General features: G+C 67.3%; 7 protein-coding genes across 7 annotated transcripts in view; 2 read left to right on the top strand and 5 right to left on the bottom strand.

Moving 5' to 3' along the window:
• The window catches only part of EMIHUDRAFT_453419 (hypothetical protein), a gene marked incomplete at its 3' end in the record, with an annotated part of 3,993 nt that extends 1,818 nt beyond the window's left edge, over positions 1-2,175 (bottom strand). The window contains exons 1-4 of the mRNA XM_005758893.1: positions 1,494-2,175; positions 896-1,370; positions 605-796; positions 156-481 (exon numbers count right to left, since the gene is read on the bottom strand). Coding sequence (XP_005758950.1) covers positions 156-481; positions 605-796; positions 896-1,370; positions 1,494-2,104 — 1,604 coding nt within the window. The 5' untranslated portion in view covers positions 2,105-2,175. The remainder of the gene's footprint in view (positions 1-155; positions 482-604; positions 797-895; positions 1,371-1,493) is intronic.
• A 1,084-nt stretch (positions 2,176-3,259) lies between these two features.
• EMIHUDRAFT_218978 (hypothetical protein) lies at positions 3,260-3,521 on the bottom strand (the record flags this gene model as incomplete). Its single annotated transcript, XM_005758892.1, has 2 exons — positions 3,260-3,381; positions 3,476-3,521. 2 exons carry the CDS (start codon positions 3,519-3,521, stop codon positions 3,260-3,262), a joined length of 168 nt encoding a protein of 55 aa, XP_005758949.1.
• A 351-nt stretch (positions 3,522-3,872) lies between these two features.
• EMIHUDRAFT_465841 (hypothetical protein) lies at positions 3,873-7,236 on the top strand (the record flags this gene model as incomplete). The annotated part of the gene is made up of 3 exons (XM_005758891.1): positions 3,873-4,791; positions 4,940-5,184; positions 5,266-7,236. 3 exons carry the CDS (start codon positions 3,873-3,875, stop codon positions 7,234-7,236), a joined length of 3,135 nt encoding a protein of 1,044 aa, XP_005758948.1.
• A 378-nt stretch (positions 7,237-7,614) lies between these two features.
• EMIHUDRAFT_218976 (hypothetical protein) lies at positions 7,615-8,127 on the bottom strand (the record flags this gene model as incomplete). The annotated part of the gene is made up of 1 exon (XM_005758890.1): positions 7,615-8,127. The coding sequence occupies one exon, from the start codon at positions 8,125-8,127 to the stop codon at positions 7,615-7,617; it is 513 nt and encodes a 170-aa protein (XP_005758947.1).
• Positions 8,128-8,388: 261 nt separating this feature from the next.
• On the top strand, positions 8,389-10,228 carry EMIHUDRAFT_465840 (hypothetical protein; the record flags this gene model as incomplete). The annotated part of the gene is made up of 2 exons (XM_005758889.1): positions 8,389-9,423; positions 9,611-10,228. The coding sequence occupies 2 exons, from the start codon at positions 8,389-8,391 to the stop codon at positions 10,226-10,228; spliced, it is 1,653 nt and encodes a 550-aa protein (XP_005758946.1).
• A 7,573-nt stretch (positions 10,229-17,801) lies between these two features.
• EMIHUDRAFT_68651 (hypothetical protein) lies at positions 17,802-19,439 on the bottom strand (the record flags this gene model as incomplete). The annotated part of the gene is made up of 3 exons (XM_005758888.1): positions 17,802-18,536; positions 18,594-18,716; positions 18,948-19,439. 3 exons carry the CDS (start codon positions 19,437-19,439, stop codon positions 17,802-17,804), a joined length of 1,350 nt encoding a protein of 449 aa, XP_005758945.1.
• Positions 19,440-19,701: 262 nt separating this feature from the next.
• On the bottom strand, positions 19,702-20,606 carry EMIHUDRAFT_68652 (hypothetical protein; the record flags this gene model as incomplete). The annotated part of the gene is made up of 2 exons (XM_005758986.1): positions 19,702-19,951; positions 20,035-20,606. 2 exons carry the CDS (start codon positions 20,604-20,606, stop codon positions 19,702-19,704), a joined length of 822 nt encoding a protein of 273 aa, XP_005759043.1.
• Positions 20,607-20,840: the final 234 nt, after the last annotated feature.

Below are 20,840 nucleotides of genomic sequence, written 5' to 3'. Positions count from 1 at the left end.
CTTGCGGCGAAGGTGGTGATGACTCGGAACGACGGTAGCAAGTCTGACTCGGACACGTCGGGGTACGTGCTGCCCGAGGGGGAAGTGAAGCCGACTGGGCACAGCGTGCACTGGTCCTCCTTCGTCAGGTTCGTCGCGGCGGAGGGGGAGGGCACCCGCGCAACGCCTCGAGCAGCATGCAGTCCTGCGTGGCTCCGCAGCCAAAGATGTGCGCCGTGTTTGCGACGGCGTTGAGGCGGACGACGATGCGCGCGAGCGTCTCGTCGCAAGACGAGGCGAGCGTCTTGCACTGCATCACGATGTTGCAAAAGTGCGTGTGCTGCCCGAGCGAAGCGAGGATGACGCGCTGCTCGCACAACCGGCAGACGCCGCTCGCCGGCTCGTGCGGCGTGCCGTCGGCGGCGTGGACGGCGACGGCGGTGGTCTGCGCCGCGGCCGAGAAGCCGCCGTACAGCTCCTGCAGCTGCAGCGCCTGCAGCGCCTGCCTCGTCGCCCGCAGCGTCGCCTCAAAGTCGCGCGCCTCCTTTGCGGCCGCCGCCGCGAGCTGCGAGGAGCCGGCGTGGGCGGCGGCGTGGGCGGCGGTGCCGGCGACGGGGTGCTGCACGCCGATCCAGAAGAGGACGCCGCCGCCGGCGGCGTTGAGCTGGCGGCGCGCGCGGATCGGCGTCATGAAGAGCAGGTTGCCGAAGCGCGACCCGTCCTTGCGGAAGTTTGAGACGAGCGTGAGCGACTCTTGCTGCGCGTCGAGCGCGCGCGACATGTGCTGCTGCGCGGCGCGCTGCGAGGCGCGCTCCGCCTCGGCGGCGGCGGAGTCGAACTCGGCGGGCGGCGGCGGCTCGGCGGGCGGCTCGAGGAACTCGGACGACTGCAGGAAGCGGCAGTTGACGTGGAGCACCTCGTGGGGCGAGCAGCCGCACATGACGCCAAAGCCCGACGACGCAAAGACGATCGGGTTGCGCAAGTTGGGGTCGGCGACGGTGGCGGAGGGGTCGGTGACGAGGAGGTTGAGGAGGGAGAGGCGGAGGAACGTGTACAGGTCGCACTCTTGCAGCGCGGCGTGCTGGTCGACGTGCCGCTGCAGCATCGGCAGCGACGAGTGGACGTCGAGGATGGCAACCGCGACCGACCCAACGCGGGGACCGGCGTGGTGGTGGAGGGGGAGGACGTAGACGAGGCAAAAGACGGGGGCGCCCGAGGCGGAGGAGAGCACCGTCTCGATCAGCTTGTTGTGCCGGTGCCGGATCGCCGCGTCCAGCTCCCCCACCTGGTCGAGAATCGCGGGCGGCGCCTCGCCGCGCGCGCGAAACAGGTCGACGCTCCGGCCGAGCAGCTCCGCCTCCGAGTAGCCGAGCAGCCGCTCGAGGCCGTCGCTGGCGTGCCACACCTCGTACGCGCCGGGGTCGCCCCCGCCCGCCGCGTCGTCCGACGACCCCGCGCCCGAGGGCGAGCGCCGGCGGGCGCTCGCGGGCTGCGTGATGAGGACGTTGGCAAACATCTCCTTTTGGAGGACGGCCGAGTAGAGGGCGGACCAGGCGAAGCGCTGGGTCGCGCTGGAGCAGGCGTCGATCCCCGGGCAGGGCAGCCCGCGCAGCAGCCGCCCCGCCTGCGCCGACACGTTGCGCACCCCCTCGATGGTCCCGGCAGACGGCCCCCCCTCTTCGTCGACAAACATGCACGACGACGCCTCGAGTGCCTCGATCGCCATCGCCTCGTCCTGCCCCTCGCCGGAGCCGTCCGAGTCGGACGCGCTCGACGCCTCGAAGGAGAGAAGCAGCCGCTCTACCCGCCCGTCCTGCGCCGAGTAGAGCGGCGAGACGCGAACGTTCGCCGAGTGCACCGCGCCGTCGGCGCCGAGCAGCTGAACCTCCGCCGAGCGCCCGTGGTCGTCGGCCGAGTCGAGGTCCGCCTCCCCCGCCGCCGAGACGGACGCGTCCGAATCGCCGCCGCGCAGAGCCACCGCGAGCAGCCCGTGCACAGCCTCGGGGTTGGCAAGGTGGTCGTCGAGCGGGGTGCCGGTGACGCTCTGGGTGGCGCGACCAAGCAGCGAGAGGAGGCGCGCGCCGGCGCCGAGGACGCGGCCGGCCGTGTCAACCGTGAGCTCCATCTAGCTTGGTGCGCCCGGGCGGGGCGCGGCGCAGAGCTTCTCGCTCGCTCTCAGGGTTCGTCTGTGTCTCGCTCGGCTGAAGAGTTGCGAAGCAATCCTCATCTTCGCGAGATTTGCGTTTCTTTTCACACTTTTCCTGCGCCTCCCCTGCCTCGGATGCCGGGGTGTCCATCGGCACTGCTGCTGGTGGAGGTTTATCTCGCCTTTCCTCGCACTCCTCGGCTTCGCACCCACCGACCGACCGCAAAGAGGAGCAGGGCTGGAGCGGCCGCACACTGTTCGGTCGGTACACCCCCTGCATGGATGGAGCATGCACACTGACACCCCCGGTCTCGGGCACCGTACCCATACTACTCAAAAGTACAATGTACTACCACAAAGGCACCACTAGCGATTTCGCGCGGAGGGCGTAGTGAAGTGCTGGGGCGCTCACTGCGTGTTATTCGGGTGGGGATCCATCAGTGGTAACCGGCTTTAGTCACAGGTCCAAGCTCAGACCGGTCAGACGCCACACCAACACCACAAACACGCTCACTTCGCCGCTGCTGTAGATGGGCCGCCGGGGGCCCATACTACGTCGAAGTACGGACGCCGATCTCGGCACTCACGGGCTGTACGCGCCCGCGCGCGGCGCGGGCCGCACCGCCCATGCCCCCGGGTCACCGACCCCGCCTCTCGGCCCTCTCGGCCCTCAGGAGCGTGCGGGAGACCGGCGAGGGGCGCGCCGCGCGCCGCCTGCAGAGCCGCCAGAGGCATTGCCGCCTCCGCTGGCGGGGTTCCCGCGCGCCCGCCCGCGCCCGCGCCCGCCCACGCTGCGCCCGCGGGCTCCGGATGCGCCGCCCTCCTTCTCCTTCTTCTCGATGGCAGTCCGCGTGTGCTTGTCGACGGGTCGGCGGCGTGGTCGAGGGGAAGGTCGCCGGCGGCCGCAACTCCGCCGCCGCCGTCGCTCCGCCGGCTCTGAGACTCTTTCGCCGCGCGCTGTGTGGCCGTGGTGTGGGGGTACGTGGCGCAGCTCGGAGTGCGGCCAGGTCGCTGTCTCGACTCTCTTTCGCCGCGCGCTGTGTGGCCGACCGCCGCGCTTTGTGGCCGGCGCTGCGGCGGAGAGGCCTCGGCTGCCTCGAGGAGCGGTCGTCTTGCCGCGAGGGGCCTCGGCCATCAGCACCGGGCACTTGGCGTCGGGCCGTCGGCCACCAGGTTGAGCATCGACGACTTGCCGCTGCTCTGCTCGCCGAGGATCACGATCTCGGGCACACTGGGTGCTGGTGCTGCGCTGCTGCCTTGGATGCCGGTGTTTTGCTGCACAGGGGGGTAGTGCGGTAAGCTAGGGTGAGGGGCAGGCAAGCAATGGCAGGCCAGCAGCGCCGGACGCACCGTGCCGAAGCAACGTCGAGATCCGGTTGTGGGCCTGCATCAGCATGTTGCACTTCTCGTCCTCGGCCGGCGCCCGCGCCCCGATGCCAGCGGCTACCGACGGCGGTTCGCCGTTGTCGGTTGGGGCTCCATCGTTCGCCATGGATGCCCGCCGAGGCATCCCAACCAACCGTCAAATGTGCGGTTGTGTGTGTGTGTGTGTGTGTGTGTGTGTGTGTGTGTGTGTGTGTGTGTGTGTGTGTGTGTGTGTGTGTGTGTGTGTGTGTGTGCGTGCGTGAGTGCGTGCTTGCGTGCGTGTGCGTGTGCGGGCGCTGTGCGAGCCGCCCTGAACGACCTGGTGAGCGCGGGGGCACCTGATTTTTTTCTTTTTTTCAGTCCCGCCCGTTTTCCGCCACTCATGCGCCGCTCTCTCCTTCGCCCGCCGCTCCACCCCAACGCCGCGCCGCCGCGCCGCCCGCCGCTCCAGCCCGACGCCGCGCCGCACCGGCCTCCGCTCCAGCAGCCCAAGCGGCCCGCCGCCTGCGGCGCGGCGGCCGCCGCCTGCGGCGCGGCGGCCGCCGCCTCCGCTGAGGGCTCGCCCGGCCGGCGTGCGTTCGAGGCCATCTACTCCAACCCGCGGAAGAAGAGGGACCCGTCTCAGGACGGCTTCGTGCTCCTCGCTCCCGGCGGGCGCGTCAGCCTCCACGACGAGGCCGGCAAGCAGCTCGCCTCACGGGCGTGGCGGGGCGAGGACGCGGCGCTCGAGAGCGGCGGCGAGATGGCGCTGGGCGGCCTGAGCTGCGAGCTTGGCGTGGGCGTCCTCGTGTCGGCCTTCGACTCGGGCGCCCTCTTTGGCAGCGGCGCGGCGACGCCCTCCGCGCCCGCGCCCGCGCCGCCGCCGCCGCCGCGGCCAGCCGCCGCGGCCGGCCCCTCCTCCTCCTCCGGCGCGCGGTGCACGCCCGGGCTGGCGCGTCCGCCGCCCTTTTCGCGGCGGGACCCCTCGCGCGCCCCGGTCGCGGTGGTGGAGGCGGCCTGCGCTCCGGCGGAGGCTCTCCTCCTCAACCTGGGCGAGAGGGACGCTTCGCCGGTGGCGGTCGAGCCGCACCTTGCTCGCCGCCTCCGCCCGCACCAGCGCGAGGGCGTGCAGTTCATGTACGACTGCTGCCTCGGCCGCCGGCGCAGCGCCGACGGGCGGCCGCTCTCCGGGGGCATCCTCGCGCACTCGATGGGGCTCGGCAAGACGCTGCAGGCGCTCTCGCTCGTGCACACCCTCCTCAAGAGCGGCCCGCGCGCCTTAGAAGCTGACCATGCATTCCAACTAGCGCTCGAGAGCACACGTGCTCCAGCTGTATTCCGCCGCATGCCGCGGCGTTCACTGTACTCGTAGCCCGTGTACTCACGCGGTGCCCTGTCTGTCTACACGCGACGCGTTCTTACCGCCCTGACCTCGCTGTCTTGTCATGACCGTGTCCTCTCATGACGCAGGCCCCCGTGGCGTGCCCTCCATCAGCAAGGCGGTCATCGTGTGCCCCGCGAGCCTCGTCGACAACTGGGCCGCCGAGTGCGGCAAGTGGCTCGGCCCGACGCGGCTCAGGCCGACGGTGCTGCCGCAGGGCAAGGCGGCGGCGGCGCTCGCCGCGCGCGAGTTTGCAGTCTGCCGGCCGCAAGTGCTGCTCGTCGTCGGGTACGAGACGCTGCGGTCGCACGCCGACGCCCTCGCCGAGGCGCACGTCGGGCTCGGGTGATCTCGGGTGATCTCGCGTGAGCTCGGGTGATCTCGCGTGAGCTCGGGCAATCTCCCCGCTCCGCAGGCGCAGATCGGGCTGATGGTCTGCGATGAGGGTCACCGCCTCAAGAGCTCGGCTGGCAACCAGACGATCGACGCGCTCTGCAAGGTGGGCGGCGGCGCGTGCAAGCGGCTCGTCCTGACCGGCACGCCGATGCAAAACGACCTGACCGAGTTCTGGGCGATGGCCGAGTTTGCCTCGCCCGGCGCGCTGCCGCCGCTGGCCGAGTTCCGCGCGACTCTGGCGCAGCCGATCGAGGAGGCGCAGCGCGCCGGCGCCAGCGAAGAGCAGGCGAGCGTCGCGGGCTGCGTCTCCCCGCACCCGCGTGGCCTCTCCCCAGCGGCCTCTCCCGTGACGCGCCCGCGGCGCGGCGGTCAGGTGAGCCTCGCCGCCGAGCGGCAGCAGGAGCTGCTCGAGCGGAGCGCGGCCTTCATGCAGGTGCGCGGGCGCGACGTGCTCGACAAGCTCCTCCCCGCGCGCCGAGAGCTCGTCGTGTGTTGCGCCCTGAGCGAGGCGCAGCGGGCGAGCTACACCGCGGCGCTGGCCCTCCTCCGCGAATTGCAGGAGTCGGGCGGCGGCGGCGGCGGGCCCGAGCACTTGTCGGCCATCATGCGCCTCCGCAGCATCTGCAGCAGCGGCCGCGCCACGCCTCGCGACGAGGACGGCGCGGCGTGCGACGGGTCGCCAACCTCGGCCGCGCAAACCTCGGCCGCGGCGGGCGAGGTTGGCAAGGCGGCCGCCCTCCTCGGCCTGATGCCGGCCGTCGCCGCCGCCGGAGACCGCGTGGTCGTGTGCTGCCAGTTCCAGTCCTCGCTCGACCTCATCGAGGCCGGGCTGTCGAGGCTCGGCCTCGGCTCCGTCCGCATCGACGGCAAGGTGCCAAAGGAGAAGCGGCAGGAGCTCGTCAACCGGTTCAACGCGCCGCACTCCCGCGAGACAGCCTTCCTCCTCTCGACCAAGGCGGGCGGCACCGGCTTCAACCTCACCTCGGCCAACCGGCTCGTCCTCTTCGACCCGGACTGGAACCCCGCGACGGACAAGCAGGCGGCCGGACGCGTCTTCCGCGACGGCCAGACGCGCGACGTGACCATCTGGCGGCTGCTCTCCGCGGGCACGCTCGAGGAGAAGATGTTCCAGCGCCAGGTCTTCAAGGGGGACTTGGCCGACGCGAGCGTCGGCGGCGGCGGCGGCGGCGGACGCGGCGGAGGAGCGGAGAACAGGTTCTCGCGCGACGAGCTGCGGGCTCTCTTTGAGTACGACCCGGCGGAGCGCTGCGAGACCCTCCGCCTCCTCCTGCGAGCGGCGGGCTGCGAGGCGGAGGCGGAGGGCCGCGCCGCGCCCGAGAGCTGGCTGCGCGAGGCCACTCCTGCCCGCTCCCCGCCCGCGCCCCGTCGCCCGACACTCTTAACCCCCCCCACCCCACCCCACCCCCTGCAGATGGCGGCCGCCGACCCTGTGCTGTGCGACGCCCTGCGCGGCGACCCCGCGCTCTGCGGCCGCGTCACCTTCGCCACCGACGTCACGCTCCTCCTCGGACTCCGCGCAAAGGCCTCCCCGCCCGAAGGAGAGGCGCCACGCCGCGAGCGCGCTGAGGGCGGCGGCGCCGCCTCTGACTCGCCCCACGACGACGAGGACGCAGCGCCCGCCGCCCCTGCGGCCGCTGCTGCCCCGTCCGCCGCCAGCATCATGATGCCCAGTCGCCCGCCGGCCCGGCCAGCGTGGCCACCCGCCGCCCCGTCGCGCGCTCGTCCGGCAAGCGGCTCCGTCTCGTGGCCGACCGAGGCCGAGGTGGCGCGCCGCTTCGCCGCTGTGGCAGAGGAAGAGGAGGCCCATCCGGCCGCCACAGGAGGAGGAGGCGGCAAGCGGCTTCTGTGTGACGTGGACCAGAGCGAGGAGGCGGAGCTGCGCCGGCTCGAGTCCGGGCGGCTCGCCCCGCCGCCGCAAGAGCGGAAGCGGCGCCGCGCGATCGCTTGCAGCAGCGACGAGAGCGACTGATCGGCTGCGCCGAGCACTGCTACGGCGCGGAGCACGCCACACTGCTACGCCCCGTGCGCACGAGGTGCATCTACCTGCAACTTGGGTGTGACTGTGTGCTGCAGTGTGGGTGTACATGGGCGCGCGCGGCCGGGGTCGGTGGCATCGCGTTTCTCGGCCACTTTGATCCGCACCAGCAGCCCTATTGGCGTCTTTTTTCTTGCATGGTTACGTGTGGTCGCGAGAGCAAAACAACACGCACGTCGAATCGCTCATGTGCGCACAGCCATTGTAGGGGACTTGGTTTTATAGAGGCTGGTGGGGCGTCGACACGGTCGAGAGCCGACGGGAACCACGAGCGACAGGCGGACCGAGAGCGTACACACCTTTCTTTTTCACTTATTTGACGGCGGTCCTCGGCTCGCGGACCGCCTCGGTCGGCGGCTGTGCGGGCGGCTTGAACTCGTCCACCCGGACGGCGCAGAGTGCCGACTTGAACCGACTCCCGTCTTGGTCGTTGCTCTTGTCCAGCTTCTGCGAGTACAGCACATAGACGACGCTCTTGCCCTCGCGATCGATGATCCGCCGTACCTTGAGCGACTTGAAGAGCAGGGATCGCGCCTCGGAGAACACCTCCTCGCCTTCGACGGTGGTGACGGCCTCAGGCCCCACGACCACCCTTCCGCGGGCGCTGCACGTCAGGCCCGCAAGAGTAGGGTCGGTGAACACGTCGCCAGCCACGATCTTTTCGGTCAGCGGCTTTTGGAAGTCGGAGAGGTAGAGCTGAACGCCGTCTACCTTTGGGTCATTGAAGGACTCGATGCGCAGCGTGTCCTTCAGAAAGAAGCCGCTGCCCGACATCTCGCCCACAATGCGCTGCCCGTCGTTGATGTCTGCATAAGCCGGCGCCATACTCAGCGGCGTGCAGGCCAGAACGGCGGCGCAGGCGAGCGAAGCGGGTAGCGCCGGGAGTCGCGGCGGTGGCAACCTCATCTCTCGCAAGCCGGCGGACAGCGACACCGCGCACGAATAATTCTTTTTATCAAGGAAGAAAGCAGCGCGAGAGATTTTTTCGGAAATTAGTTCACCTCCGGGTACATCGGAAAAGAACCCACGCCGTTGCAAGTGGCCATTGCCGCTTTGTTCTGCCGGCCAAGCAACCACAACCGCCCGATGCTCGCGAGGAACGCGCCCAGCAAACAGCGCGACACGCCCGCCGAGTCCGAAGCCGAAGACGCGCTGTTCGGTGGCTCGTCGCTCCCTCTCGGCGAACAGCTCCCTGGCGACGCGGACGCAGGCGGTTCGGAAGAGGCGGAAGAGGCGGCGGCGGAGGCGGCGGCGGCGGGAGAGGCGGGAGAGGCGGGAGAGGAGGAGGCGGAGGAGGAGGAGGAGGCGGCGGCAGGGGAGGAGGCGGCGGCGGCGGAGTCGCAGCCGTCCGCGACGCTCAAGCCACACAAGCTCAAGGTCCCGGACGCGACAATCGTCAAGGTGCTCGAGCTCACGCGGCAGAAGAAGTCCCCCGCTCGCATCAACACCCTCCTCGAGCGGCTCGGGTGCCGCAACTCCAAGGGCGCGTGGTCGGAGAAGGGCGGCAAGGACCTCATGGTGATCGGCCGCATCCTCGAAAGCCAGGGCGTCGCGCAGGGTGACGGCACAGGCGACTCGGAGGACGAGGAGGACGAGACCGAGATGGAGCTCTCCGCCCGCCTCTCCAAGTCGGAGCTGCAGCGGCGGTGCGACGAGGCGGGCGTCGGCCGGTCGGGCACGCGTGCGCAGATGGTCAAGCGCCTGGAGGAGGCGGAGGGCGAGGAGGAGGACGAGGAGGAGGGCGAGGGCGAGGAGGAGGGCGAGGGCGAGGGCGAGGAGGAGGACGAGGACGAGGGCGAGGAGGAGGAGGATACCGAGCTCGCAGAGCAGCGGATCGAGGCGATGCACAAGGAGGGGGGCACGCAAGCGGTGGCGGCGCTGCTCCAGGAGCAGGGCGACAAGGCGCCGTCCAAGTCAAGCAAGGGCAAGGCTCACGCGAGTGGGACACGCGGCTGCCAGGCGGAGGCGCGCGACGGAAAGGGGGCGGGCCAGCGGCGTCGGTCCGCCGAGAACGCGAGCCCACAGCGCGTCCTCCGCTCCGCCTCGAAGCCCGTCGACCTGGACAACGACGAGAGCGACGGGGATGGCGGCGGCGGCGAGGATCCGGCGTCAGCACGCGCGGTGCGTGCGACCCGCGCACGGCGCTCCCAAACACGCCGTTGCGACGCCGCCGTAGGCTCCGAAGAAGGGCGGGGCCAAGAAGCGCCCGGCGAAGAGCAAGGCACCCAAGGCGCCGCCGCCGGAGAGAGGATGCCCCGTGCCGCGCACCGCGCACCGCGACACGGGGCGCTTGGCTGTTTGCGCATAGGCGCCGCCCAAGAAGCCGCGCGCGGCAGCGACCCGCAAGGCTCCCATCGACGTCGTCTACCTCGAGCACCCGAAGATCGCAGGGTGTTTCGCCGCAGTCGTTGCGAAGGGTGTGAGCTTCGAGGCGATCCAGCAGGAGTTCAAAAGCTCACTCGAGCTGAGCGTGGACAAGGTCCAATACCACGTCAACGGCACGCGCCACGTCGCGTCCGACTCCGCCGGCCTCGAGCTGATCTTTGCCGCTGCGGCCAAGGAGGGCAAGACGTCCTGCACGCTGCGCCCATTCGATGTCGCGGCGACGCTCAAGCAGAGCGGGGCGGACGAGGGCAGTGTGCGTCCGCCGTTCACCGAGGCCTCCCCGCGGCCGCTCGGCGGTGGCGTCGCCTCGTCCTCGGCTCTCGTGCTGCATGAGCCGGAGGGCACCCCCGCGTGGCTCGGCGCGGCCGAAGGCGAGCTGGCTCGCGTTCCATACGGCGAGCGCCAAGCCACGAGCCGCACACACCCGGCTGCACATACCGTTTTGCCTCAAGGCCTCGCGCCGGTCTTCCCTCTAGGCGACCCGAGCGCGAGCTGTGGGCGCATCGCCGCCGATCCGCCCGCCGCCGAGCCGATCGACTGATTGGCTGAGCGCCGCGGCGGCGTTGGGGCGGAGAGGGAAGGGGCAGACCGCCAGGGGACATCTCTGTTTGCGCATCCCCCGTACCAGGCATGTTGAGAGTCGAGAATGCAGCCGGCGCGTCGAGGACCGCTGCGAGGAGCCTTTCGCTTTTGCGGCCCTCGCGCAAGTTTGTGGGGCAATCGGCAGGGTCAGGCGGCAACAGCCAACACTTGCCGCCGTGTGCGGAGGCGAATGAATGGAGTTGAGTACAGTCGCACCGCGGCGGTGGTTGAGAGCGGGTTACGTTGTGTTTGAAAGCGTGCTGTCATTACGAGAGGGCCCACACGCTCCACAGCGATCAGCGTCCTAATCTAAAATCTGAGGGGATTAAGGATTCAGACTTCGCGCTTTAGTGAGGCCAAAGTGAGTTTATGCATTATGATATGATTATGGATGGGTGGCGCGCTGGTGTGCGGCTCTCGCCAGCGATCGCCCCCCAACCCATCCTCCATCCACACACCCTTTTTACTTTGAGAGGCTGTCGCTCTCCGCGCGAGAAACACATGAGAGACAGAAAGCTCGGATAAGTGCTTAGTGGACGCGTCCAGGTGGGGGGGGGGGGGGGGGCTCTTTAGACACCGCTTACCTAGATGTCACTTTGTCACACGTACAAGCTCTGATCCACCACGTGCGGGCGGCGCCGATCAACGGGAACGGCCGCCTCGCCATGATGGTTGATGCACCCTGGCATTGGGGCGTGCGTCATCTCCAGCCAGGCTATGCCTCTCTCGAACGACCTGCGGAGACGCGCTTCAGGCAGCTTTTGGGAGAGGGATCGCGCGCGAACGAGACCGCGCTGCAGCAGCGAGCCGCGCCCGTCCTCCGCGTTTGCAGGCAGAAGGGAGAAGGCCCTGGACGTCGACAGTGACTCCCGTCCAGGCCGGGTTTTGCTCGAAGGCCTGAAAGGCGGCGTTGCGCACTGTCCACTCAGCGAGAAAGTTGCGAGCGGAGCCATACTCGCCTCTGCCTCTGAAAAAGAAGAAAAGTGGCCGGCCGCGCCGCGTTCTGCTTCCTCTTCCTGTTGGTCCTCATCTACAAGTGTTTTTTGTGATGAAGCCTGCGCTCCCGAGGCCCACGACGAGGTACATTGCCGCCAAGAGGGCGGAGTGCAAGAAGGCCTCGCCGTGCGATAACGACGAGGCCAAGGCCAAGGAGGAGATGCGCGAGCAGGCGCCGTTCTGGATGAGCCAAGCGACGCTCTCCTACTACGTGCCAAGCACTTGCGAGGAAATCGACTTGAAGGATGGCATCACGCAGGCTGCCAAGGAGTACAACGGCGTCGTCTTCGATGCGTCGCCTCTCATGTATGTCAACATGATGAACCGCGGCGACCCGGCTTTTGGCGCTGACCCGATGCCCGAAACCTTCCCGGGCAAGTACTTGGCCATGGGCTCCTTTTTCAACAACTCGCACAACAAGCCCGACCCCAACGCCACTGAATCGTTGAGCCCCAATTTGATGGGCCGCTACTTCCTCGTCAGGGTCGAGAAAGATTACTCGATCCCAAATCCGGAGAGCTGCGTTAGCCCCCCCGACATCATGGGCGCCACGCTTTTCGCCCCAGCTGGGTCCTTCATCCTGGCCTTCTCTGGCACCGTGGGGTCGATAAACCAGGCTGCGCAGGACGGGGCATTTGGCTTTCCGAAGACCGGCTATCTGAACGAGTACCAGACCTACGAGAAGATGCTCGAGGTGAGTGCAAAGCCCTCACAACAAGACTCTCCTAGCCCCTGCTGAGCGGAGCCCTCGCCATCAGGCGCACAACAAGATGTTTGACGGCACCGACGACGGCACCGACGACAAATGCGCCGCCGAGATCAATAAAATGATGGGCGTTACTGAGGTGTGCGTGATGTGGCTGCCTCTGGCTCTCCTGCTGCCTCCTCATCCTTACCAGCCTCCACCCTCCCTGCTGTACGCTCCATGCGGCGTCTCCTCCGCCTGCCCTCTGTAGTGGTAGTGACGCCTTCGCTACCTTCACTGCAGGCGCTCGAGACACCGGAGGCAGACATTTCCGAGAAGCTTCCGAACGGCGGCGCTGGCTTCGTCTGCAAGGGGCAGGGCTCGGAAGACGACATCAAGCTTATCACGATCGTGGGGCACAGCCTCGGCGGTGCGCAGGCGCAGCTCGCGGCGGTCCAGATCGCCACCAAGTACAAGGCCAAGGTGCGCGTCATCACTTTCGAGTCCATCCTCGCCTTCACCCCGGAGGGGGCGCAGAAGGTTGTCGACGACTTTATCGTCGGCCCCGATGGCGTTCCCGACGTCAGCGGCAAGGCTGAGCCAACGATCAAGTTCCCCGCCGAGGCAGGCAAAATCACAGCGCAGCGGTGCGTGCTCTCTAGATGCAGCTGCAGATGTGATGTAGATGTGAGCCCTTGCATGCGAGAGACCTTCCTTCTCCCTAGGTGGGTTGAGGATGACTCGCCCCTGACAATCGCTCCGCTTCTCTACGGCGCTGGCGCCCTCTGCCCGTTTCCCTTCCTCGCCCCGTGCGACTTCTTCAGCCTGTCCTACTGGAAGAAGAAGCTCGACTTCGTCGGCTGCTGGCCCTTCAACCAAAACCTCGGCAACGGCTACATCTCCAGGGCGCTGGTCATCAGCGGCTTCCAAGCCGGGTTTTTGAAAGGCCCCCCCTCGTGGGGCATGTTCGGCTGCTGCCCCAAAGGAGGCGGGCGGCTGTGCCGGGGGTGCCACAAGGACACGCTGGTGTACCCAGACGATCGCTTCGTGTTCGACATCTCGGAAGAGCGCTCCTACGTGTCCAAGGGGGGGCGCCGGGCGTCGCTGATCGGCAACTGCCTCTGTGAGAGTGCGCGCATCAACAACCACCTCGCGTTCTTCCTGCTCTGGATGCTCTACAAGGGGGCGTACCAGAACAAGGCTCGGACGAACGGCAACACAGTGTCGCAATACGTGCCGAAGGTTTACGGGCCCGCGCCCTGCCACGCCTAGGCCCACGCCGCGCCGCGCAAGCCTATTCATGATTACAATGAGTAACTCTCAACTCATATCCTTTGGCAGCTTCTATTGAGGTGCGCGCAGTCCCGTGCCCAGTGTCGTGCGAGGGAGCTTTGTTGTAAAATTCTAATTTCTATTGAGGAGTATGAGTAGTGTCATGACGTCTGTCTGTGTTACTCATGAATCTGAATATAATGTTTTGATTTCAAATGTACAAGCGTGTGAGCATCTTCCAGCCCGGGTATACCGGCAAAAGTCCAGCGTCCAGGTATACCCGAGAAATACCCGAGCGCGTCTCCACATGCCGTGCACGCCGTAACTCCCAGGGTTCCTGCGCCAACTGCGGCGCGCACCGCCGCTGCTCAAGTACGCGCACCGCACCATGTGCTGCACCTCGCACCCGATCTAGCCCGATGCCCGCCCTGGGTGCGCACGTGCGCTTCTTACTTTAAGTTAGCTCCCCGGCCCCGGTTGATGACGCACTCTAGTGCTCCAAGTGTGACGAAAGATAATAAGGAAAAGAAAAACGTATATGCCGACAACACAGGCTCACTGCACACTGGGGTCTGGGCACGGGACTGGCGCGCACTGGCACGGACACCTACACTCCTATTCGACACCAACCACCAATGTTTGCCAAATCCCAAAAGTCACCGCCGAGCCGCCACGATACGACGACGACGAGCCCGCCAAACCTACTGCCGCTACTGACACATCACCAGCACATCACCAACACGGCTGAGCCACTCCATACCCAAGAGTTGACGACGAGGGCGGCGGACCACAGCTCGCTGCTCACAGAAGAGCCCGACATCGCTTGCCTCGGCTATCTCGGTCGTGGCAGGCACGTTCCGCGTTCCGCACCAGCGGATTTTGCTCGAGGCTCCTCGGAGACACTCGTTTCGCCGCCTGCGTGGCCGAGTCCGCCTCGAGAAAGCGGCGCACGTCAGCGAGCGTGGTGCCGTGCGGATCGGGGTGCAGCGCCATCAACCAGCCGTAAGAGAGGACTAGGATAGACCGGTCGCCTCGCTCGAGCATCGCCTCGTCGCACGGGACGAAAGCGTCTTCAGGAAGCTCCTGTCGACGGCGCATGATGACCGCTCCGCTGTCCTCGCGTGCCAAGCTCGCGTCCGCCTCAGGCGACTGCAGCCAGCTGCCGCTGACCAGCCGGATCGAGCCATCTCCAAGGCGCTCTTTCAGCTTGGCGTCTATGACGCTGTCCGCGGAGGCCAGCGCTTTGGTGAAGTCGATGCCCGACTGCCGGCACACGGTGAGACCATGGGTGTGAGGTCAAACCACGCTACCAGCGCTTGGTCACATCGGCCCCGAGGTCAGATCCTTCTACTCTGTTGATGACAATACTTGTCTACTGGCTGGAGCCGAGCAGGAGGGCCTTTTTCAAAGTCCTGCTCCCTCCCTCGTCTCGCCCTGCGCGTCTGCTCCGCCTCACCGTCTTCTGCCCTGCGTCGTCTGGCGACGCACGGGTCCTCCATAGTCGGTCGAGGTCGCCGCCCTCCTCGTGCCCTTCCCAACGTCCCCTCGGCGGTCGATGCCGTCTGCTCCGGCTCCCCAGTCCCCGGGTCTGCCCTGGCCCCTGCTCTCGTCTGCGCTAGTTTCTGCTTCGTTATCACCGGCGTCTCTCCTCTTCCGCTTCTCCCCTTCTTGTCGATGCTTTGCACATCGCGTCGATTCCTTTTGAGTGTCTGTGTACGATGATCAGTAAATTGATGTGAGCGTTATGGGAGCTTTAGAAAAACAATACCGGACACTCCGACACGTGTTCGGACTTCGGGGGGGGGGGGGATCGCGGGCTTCGGCGGCGCACGGACGACAGTGTCCGCGACACACGGGGCACACGACTAGTTGCAAAACCCGCCAAAAACTACCAAAAACGGTGTCACGGCCAGCTCGGCACTATCTACTCAAAAAAAGTGACGTAGAGCACCCACTTTTTAAGCGTTCCGCGCACACACAAGGTCCCCCTGCGTGCGCCGCCAGCTTCCCAGGGCCATCGCGCGAAAAACGACGGAGGAGATGCATCCTAGCTGTCGCCACCGAAGGCGACTCGACGCCGCTGAGATCGGAGATCAAGCTCTGACAGGTCACACGTCGCTCCTTTGACGCCGACGTGACTCACCCGTACAGAGCGCATCAGGACACAGTCTCGACGCGCTGAGCCCTGGTCTGACAGACTGACAGCAAACCCCGGACAGCGCCTGACAGTGCCCGACAGCCTGACAGCGCTGACAGCACTTTCTCTGACAGTCTGACAGCACGTATCTGACAGCCTGACAGCAGAGCCTGACAGGCGAGGTGACCCGTCGCTGTCAGGCCCTAACGTGACAGCCTGACAGCTAGCTGCCTGACAGCCCGACAGCACACAGTGGCCTGACAGCAGCGCTGACGACAGCCTGACAGCAGCACAGACCGTACACAGACCCCGTAGAGCCTCTTTCTTGTGCCCCATGAGGGTATAACAAAATTACATGCAAAGACATGTGAGTGTGGTCCATGTAGTCATGGGATGGTCATGGGTCTCTCTTTCAACCCTCCCGCCCCACCTCTGCGGACCCCTCTCCAGCACCGGCGGCTGTGCTACTACAAATGAAGCTACCAGCTAGCCTTCTGGGGCCCTACAGTCATATGCCTACGGCGTCTGGGTGGGGGTGGCCGCCGCCGTCTGTGCCGCCGCCGCCGCCTGTGCCTCTGTGCCGCCATCTGCGCTCCCCAGGCGGCCGCCGCCGCCGGCGTGATCACGCCGTGTACTAGGCCGTGTAGGAGGGGGGGTAGCTGCGTAGCCGCCGGCGTCATCGGCGTCAGCACCCCCTTGATAGTCAGCGCCCTCTTGATAGTGTCATAAGTGTGGCTGGTGTGTGTCAGAGCCGCTGACAGCACCCCGACAGCACCACCTGACAGCACCTGACAGCAACAGCCCAACGTCTAAAACAGCAGCAGCAGCCTGACAGCTCCGACAGCGTCTGACAGCAACACCCGACAGCTCCGACAGCACCCGACAGCTACAGACCACTTCGCCTGTCAGACACGCACCCGACAGCACCTGACAGCACTGACAGCACCTGACAGCTGGTCTGACAGAGGTACCTGACAGTGCCTGACAGTGCCCGACAGCCCGACAGATCACCTGACAGCACCTGACAGCCTGACAGCCAGGGCTCAGTCGACGCGCTCGGTACGACGCCTGCGACCCGTCTCGGGTCAAGTGGCACGACGCTCATCGCGCCTGCCAGCGCTGCCGTGCAGGTTGCCACGACGAGGTCGAGCACGCTTCTATACGCTCGCCCAGCCTTCCTTTCCATCCCATTAGGCAGCCTGGGAACGGTGGCGGTCAGAGGCAAAGCCTGCGAGGGGTGGTGGAACCACATGTACATGTCACGGCTACTGCCGGCTCGACGCGACGATAGCCTCCGAAGGCTGACTTTGAGGCACAACCATCGGACGATGTCGACGAGTTGGGTCGCTCTCGCGGTATCCAGGTTGCCCCCCATACTAGTAGCACCAGCCATGGCCTCAGGGAGCGCGGGCGAGGGCGCTGGGAGCAAAAAAATCAAAAGTGGTCATGTTCGATGTTGACACCACCCGTATTTGCAACTAGTCACACGCGCACCGACACGCGCCCGGGCGCTGGAGCTACTGCGTACTGGAGCGCACAGCCACAGCGGGACGTGAGAGGCCGAGGGTGCTTAGCTGCTTACGGGGGAAGGACCGTGAGTTGACGGAAATCGGAGGACGCGACCCACTTCGCCACAGACGGTCCCGCGCCTCGCCGCTATGACGGCCACACGACCGCAGCTCGTGTGCGTGTGGCCGTCTTTGTCCGGAGTGAATACTCCAACGCGCTCGTCGGTGACGGTGTCCTCCAACCTGTGCCGCGCTCGGCGAACCTCGACAGCGCCTTCGGTGGCATGCAGCTCTTTGCGCCTGAAGCCTGGAGTGAAGCTCCTCTGCTGCTCACACACTCTGCACAGATGACACAGCCCACTGTGCGGCTGCCACAGCTGTGACAGCGATGGGCTCGCCCTCACTGGCCCTCAGTCACTTGTGCTGCGGCTTGTGTGAGCGACACTGCGCGGCGACTGCCGGCACACTGTGAGACCATGGGTGTGAGGTAAAACCATGCTACCAGCGCTTGGTCACATCGGCCCCGAGGTCAGATCCTTCTACTCTGTTGATGACAACACTTGTCTACTCGCTGGAGCCGAGCAGGAGGGCTTGGCGCACAACCCCTGTTCAACTCAGGGTCCTTCCCCTTTACCCGCAACCCGGCTCCCGGCGGCTTTTTTTCTGGGTGCGCGTGTGCATGGCCTCCGCGCCAAAAATAATGCACCATGGCACTGACGGAGTCTCTCTCTCTCTCTCTCTCTCTCTCTCTCTCTCTCTCTCTCTCTCTCTCTCTCTCTCTCTCTCTCTCTCTCTCTCTCTCTCTCTCTCTCTCTCTCTCTCTCTCTCTCTTTCTCTCTCTTTTTCTCCCCCCCCCCCCCCCCCTTCCCCCCATGACCGGAAGAGTAACCGCGCTATCAGCAACATGACCCACGACGCCGCGCCGCTAACGGCTTTAGGCGCCGGCAAAGACGCCGAGGTAGCGAGTGGCCAAAGCTGCAACCGCGACCGCGACCGCGGCGGCGGGCAGCGCATTGCGCACCGCCGCGCGCTGGCGCTGCTCGGCGGCGGAGGCCGCCGTGAGGCGGATCACCTCCTCTGCCGCCGCGAGGATCTTTGGTCGCGACGGGTCGTCGGCGGGCGTGCGGCGCTTGATGCGCGTGGCAAAGTCGTGGAACCAAGCCTCGACGGCGGGCATGGTTCCGCACGCGAGGATGAGCTGCGCGGCCTGCCCCTTGCGGATCTTGACCACGCCCGAGAAGACCTGCGGGTTGTCGAAGCACGCCTCGAGCGTCGCGATCGCCATCACCTGCGGGATGGCGGAGAAGCGGAAGACCTCCGGCGTCCGCAGCCGCCGCAGGTACTCGAGCGAGTCGGGCACGAGCTCGAGCGCGTCGGCGACGAGGAAGTTGAGGCACGCGAGCGCGGACGTGCGCGTGCCCTTCCCGATCACCGCCCCGCCCTGCGGGTCGGCGGCGGCGTCGAAGGCCGAGGCGTACAGCCCGCCGCCATGCGCCGTCGGCCTCGCAAACTCGCCGAGGTCGGATGTGCGCGCAAACTCGCGCCAGACGGACTGCGGCCAAAAGGCGCGGCCGTCGACGTAGTCCTCGAGGTAGTCGCGCAAGATGTTTGTCTTTTGCAGGAAGAGGCCCATCGAGTTTGCCAGCCCGTAGTTTGCGCCGCCCGCCGCCTCCTCCGCCGGCTGGCAAAACGGCCACGTGAGCCTCCCCTGGCCGGCGATCGAGACCGACTCGAAGCCGCGCGCGACAAAGGAGCGCGTCAGCCCCTCGCCGACCAGGCCGGCGACCGCGTGGCAGTACCGGTTGTACATGGCCAGGTCGGCGGTGCCCTGCCCGAGATCGACCCCGACCTGCAGCCGACGGGGCCGAGGTGAGCCCGAGGTGGGAGGCCGAGGTGGGAGGCCGAGGTGGGAGGCCGAGGTGGGAGGCCGAGGTGGGAGGCCGAGGTGGGAGCCACAGGTGAGCCCGCACTTCGTGAGCCGAAGTGTGAGCCCGGAGTGAACCCGAGGCGTGTGCTCCAGGTGTGCTCCAGGGGTGCTCCAGGTGGGAGTCCGAGGTGTGAGCCGCAGGGGGCGGCCGACCTGCTCCGCCATGCCCGCGCCCATCCGGCGGGTGATGTCGCGGATCACCTCGCGCGACTCGGCGGGCAGCCGGTTGAAGAGGCGCGAGACGGCGCCGAAGCGCTGCAGCAGCTCCCGCTCCGCGCCCTCGCCGACGCCGTCGAGCGACCACGCCTCGTCGCCGAGGTACGAGTCGGCGAAGGCGGTGAGGTGCCTGCACTTCGCCGCCTCGTCGTCCTTGAACGCCTCCATGTCGTCTTCGATGGTGTCGAGCGCGCGCAGCACGAGGTAGAAGAGGAGCACGTCGAGCACCATCTCCGCGGGCAGCTGCCGGATCACCGCCGCGAACGACCGCGAGACGAGCCCCAAGATCCGGTCGCAAAAGACCAAGTCGCTCGCCGCGCCCGCCGCCGCGCCCGCCGCGCCCGCCTTTGGCACGACGAGGTTGGAGGAGAGGGCGCGCGAGCCAAACTTGAGCCAGACGGCGGAGAAGAGCTCGTCGACCCGCGCCATCTGCCGCACCTTCGAGGCCGAGTGCTGCGGCACCTTGCCGTACCCGCCCTGCTTGTTTGCGGCGGCGGCCGCGCTCGAGCGGTTGCGGTTGGTGAGGTCGTAGCGGCGAGCCTCGCGCTCGTACCGCAGCGTCGCGTCGCGCCGCTCGTCGCTGCCCCACTTGGCCGCGCCCCACCCCTGCTCCTGCGCGTACAGCTGCGACAGCTCGCACGCCGCGCGGCCCTCGTGCGACCCGTCGCCCTTGCGGTGCTCGGGCGGCGCGTCAAACCGCAGGATCGGCAGCTCCGCCTGAGGCGAGGGCGGGCGCGGCGCGCGATGAGGAGGCGGGCGCGCGGCGCCGCTCGACCCCCCCCCTCTCCTCTCTCTCGCGTCCCCCCTCCCTCGGCGGCGCCCGCGCCTTGAGGCGCCACGCCGCGTCGAGGTCCTCCCACCAGCCGTACAGCCGCTCGCGCGCTATCACGCGGAACCAGGGCGACCACAGCTCCGTCGGCTCGCCCATCCACTGCCGTAGCCTGCCCGCAGGGTGGGAGGGGGGGGGGGGGGGGGGGGCTCCGGTCACGAGAGGGCGAGTGCGGCTCCGTGTGCCCGCGCCGACGCGCGCCGCGTCGCGTCGACCCACTCGGTCGCCATCACCTCGTCGGGCTCCGGCGCGAGGGCAAAGGCGGCCGCCTCGACCGGCAGCCGGACCAGCACGAGGTAGTCGATCTCGTGCTCGCCCCACGGCGCGGCCGGCCCGTGCGTCACCGTGTCCGCCGCCCAGTAGTGCACGCGCCCCATGTACTTGAACTTTGCGTCGGCCAGCTGCGCCGGCTCGATGCCGAGCTCGTGCTTGAGCTTGCGCACCGCGGCGGCAAAGATGCCCTTGGGCTCGCCGGACGTCTCGGTCCGCGGCGGGTCGACCTCGTCCGGCGTCTGGCCGTGCAGCGGGTGCGAGCAGCACGTGTTTGTCCACACGCGAGGGAAGGTGACCTTCGAGGCGGCGCGCTGCTGAAGGAGGAGGCGGCCCGTCGAGTCAAAGAGCATCACCGAGAAGGCGCGGTGCACGACGCCCTTGGGCTGGCCGGCCACGAACTTGTGCGTGTTGTACTTGTTGTCAGCGCCGATGACCTCGTCGTTGTAGTTCAGCACGAGGCACTCGTCCTTGAGCATGAAATCGTGCTGCGACATGCCGGCGCCCGTCCATGACGACGTGCGCGTATTCGCCTTGGCCATCTCGCAGAGGGACGGAGCTGCGGAGGAGGCGGAGGAAGGAGGACGGCTGTGGGCGCGGTGCGTCGGTAGCGGCGGCGTGACGGCGGCGCACCGAGCGAGCTGCGGCAACGCAAGGAGCAGAATGGATTCCAAGCCCGCGATGTTTTTCTTCTTCCCTACTTGGCACTGGCTCTCGAGGTCTCTTGGAGC

This window comes from Emiliania huxleyi (genome assembly GCF_000372725.1).
Source record: "Emiliania huxleyi CCMP1516 unplaced genomic scaffold EMIHUscaffold_83, whole genome shotgun sequence".
Lineage (NCBI taxonomy): Eukaryota > Haptophyta > Isochrysidales > Noelaerhabdaceae > Emiliania > Emiliania huxleyi.
This window is presented reverse-complemented; position numbering and strand designations above follow the sequence as displayed.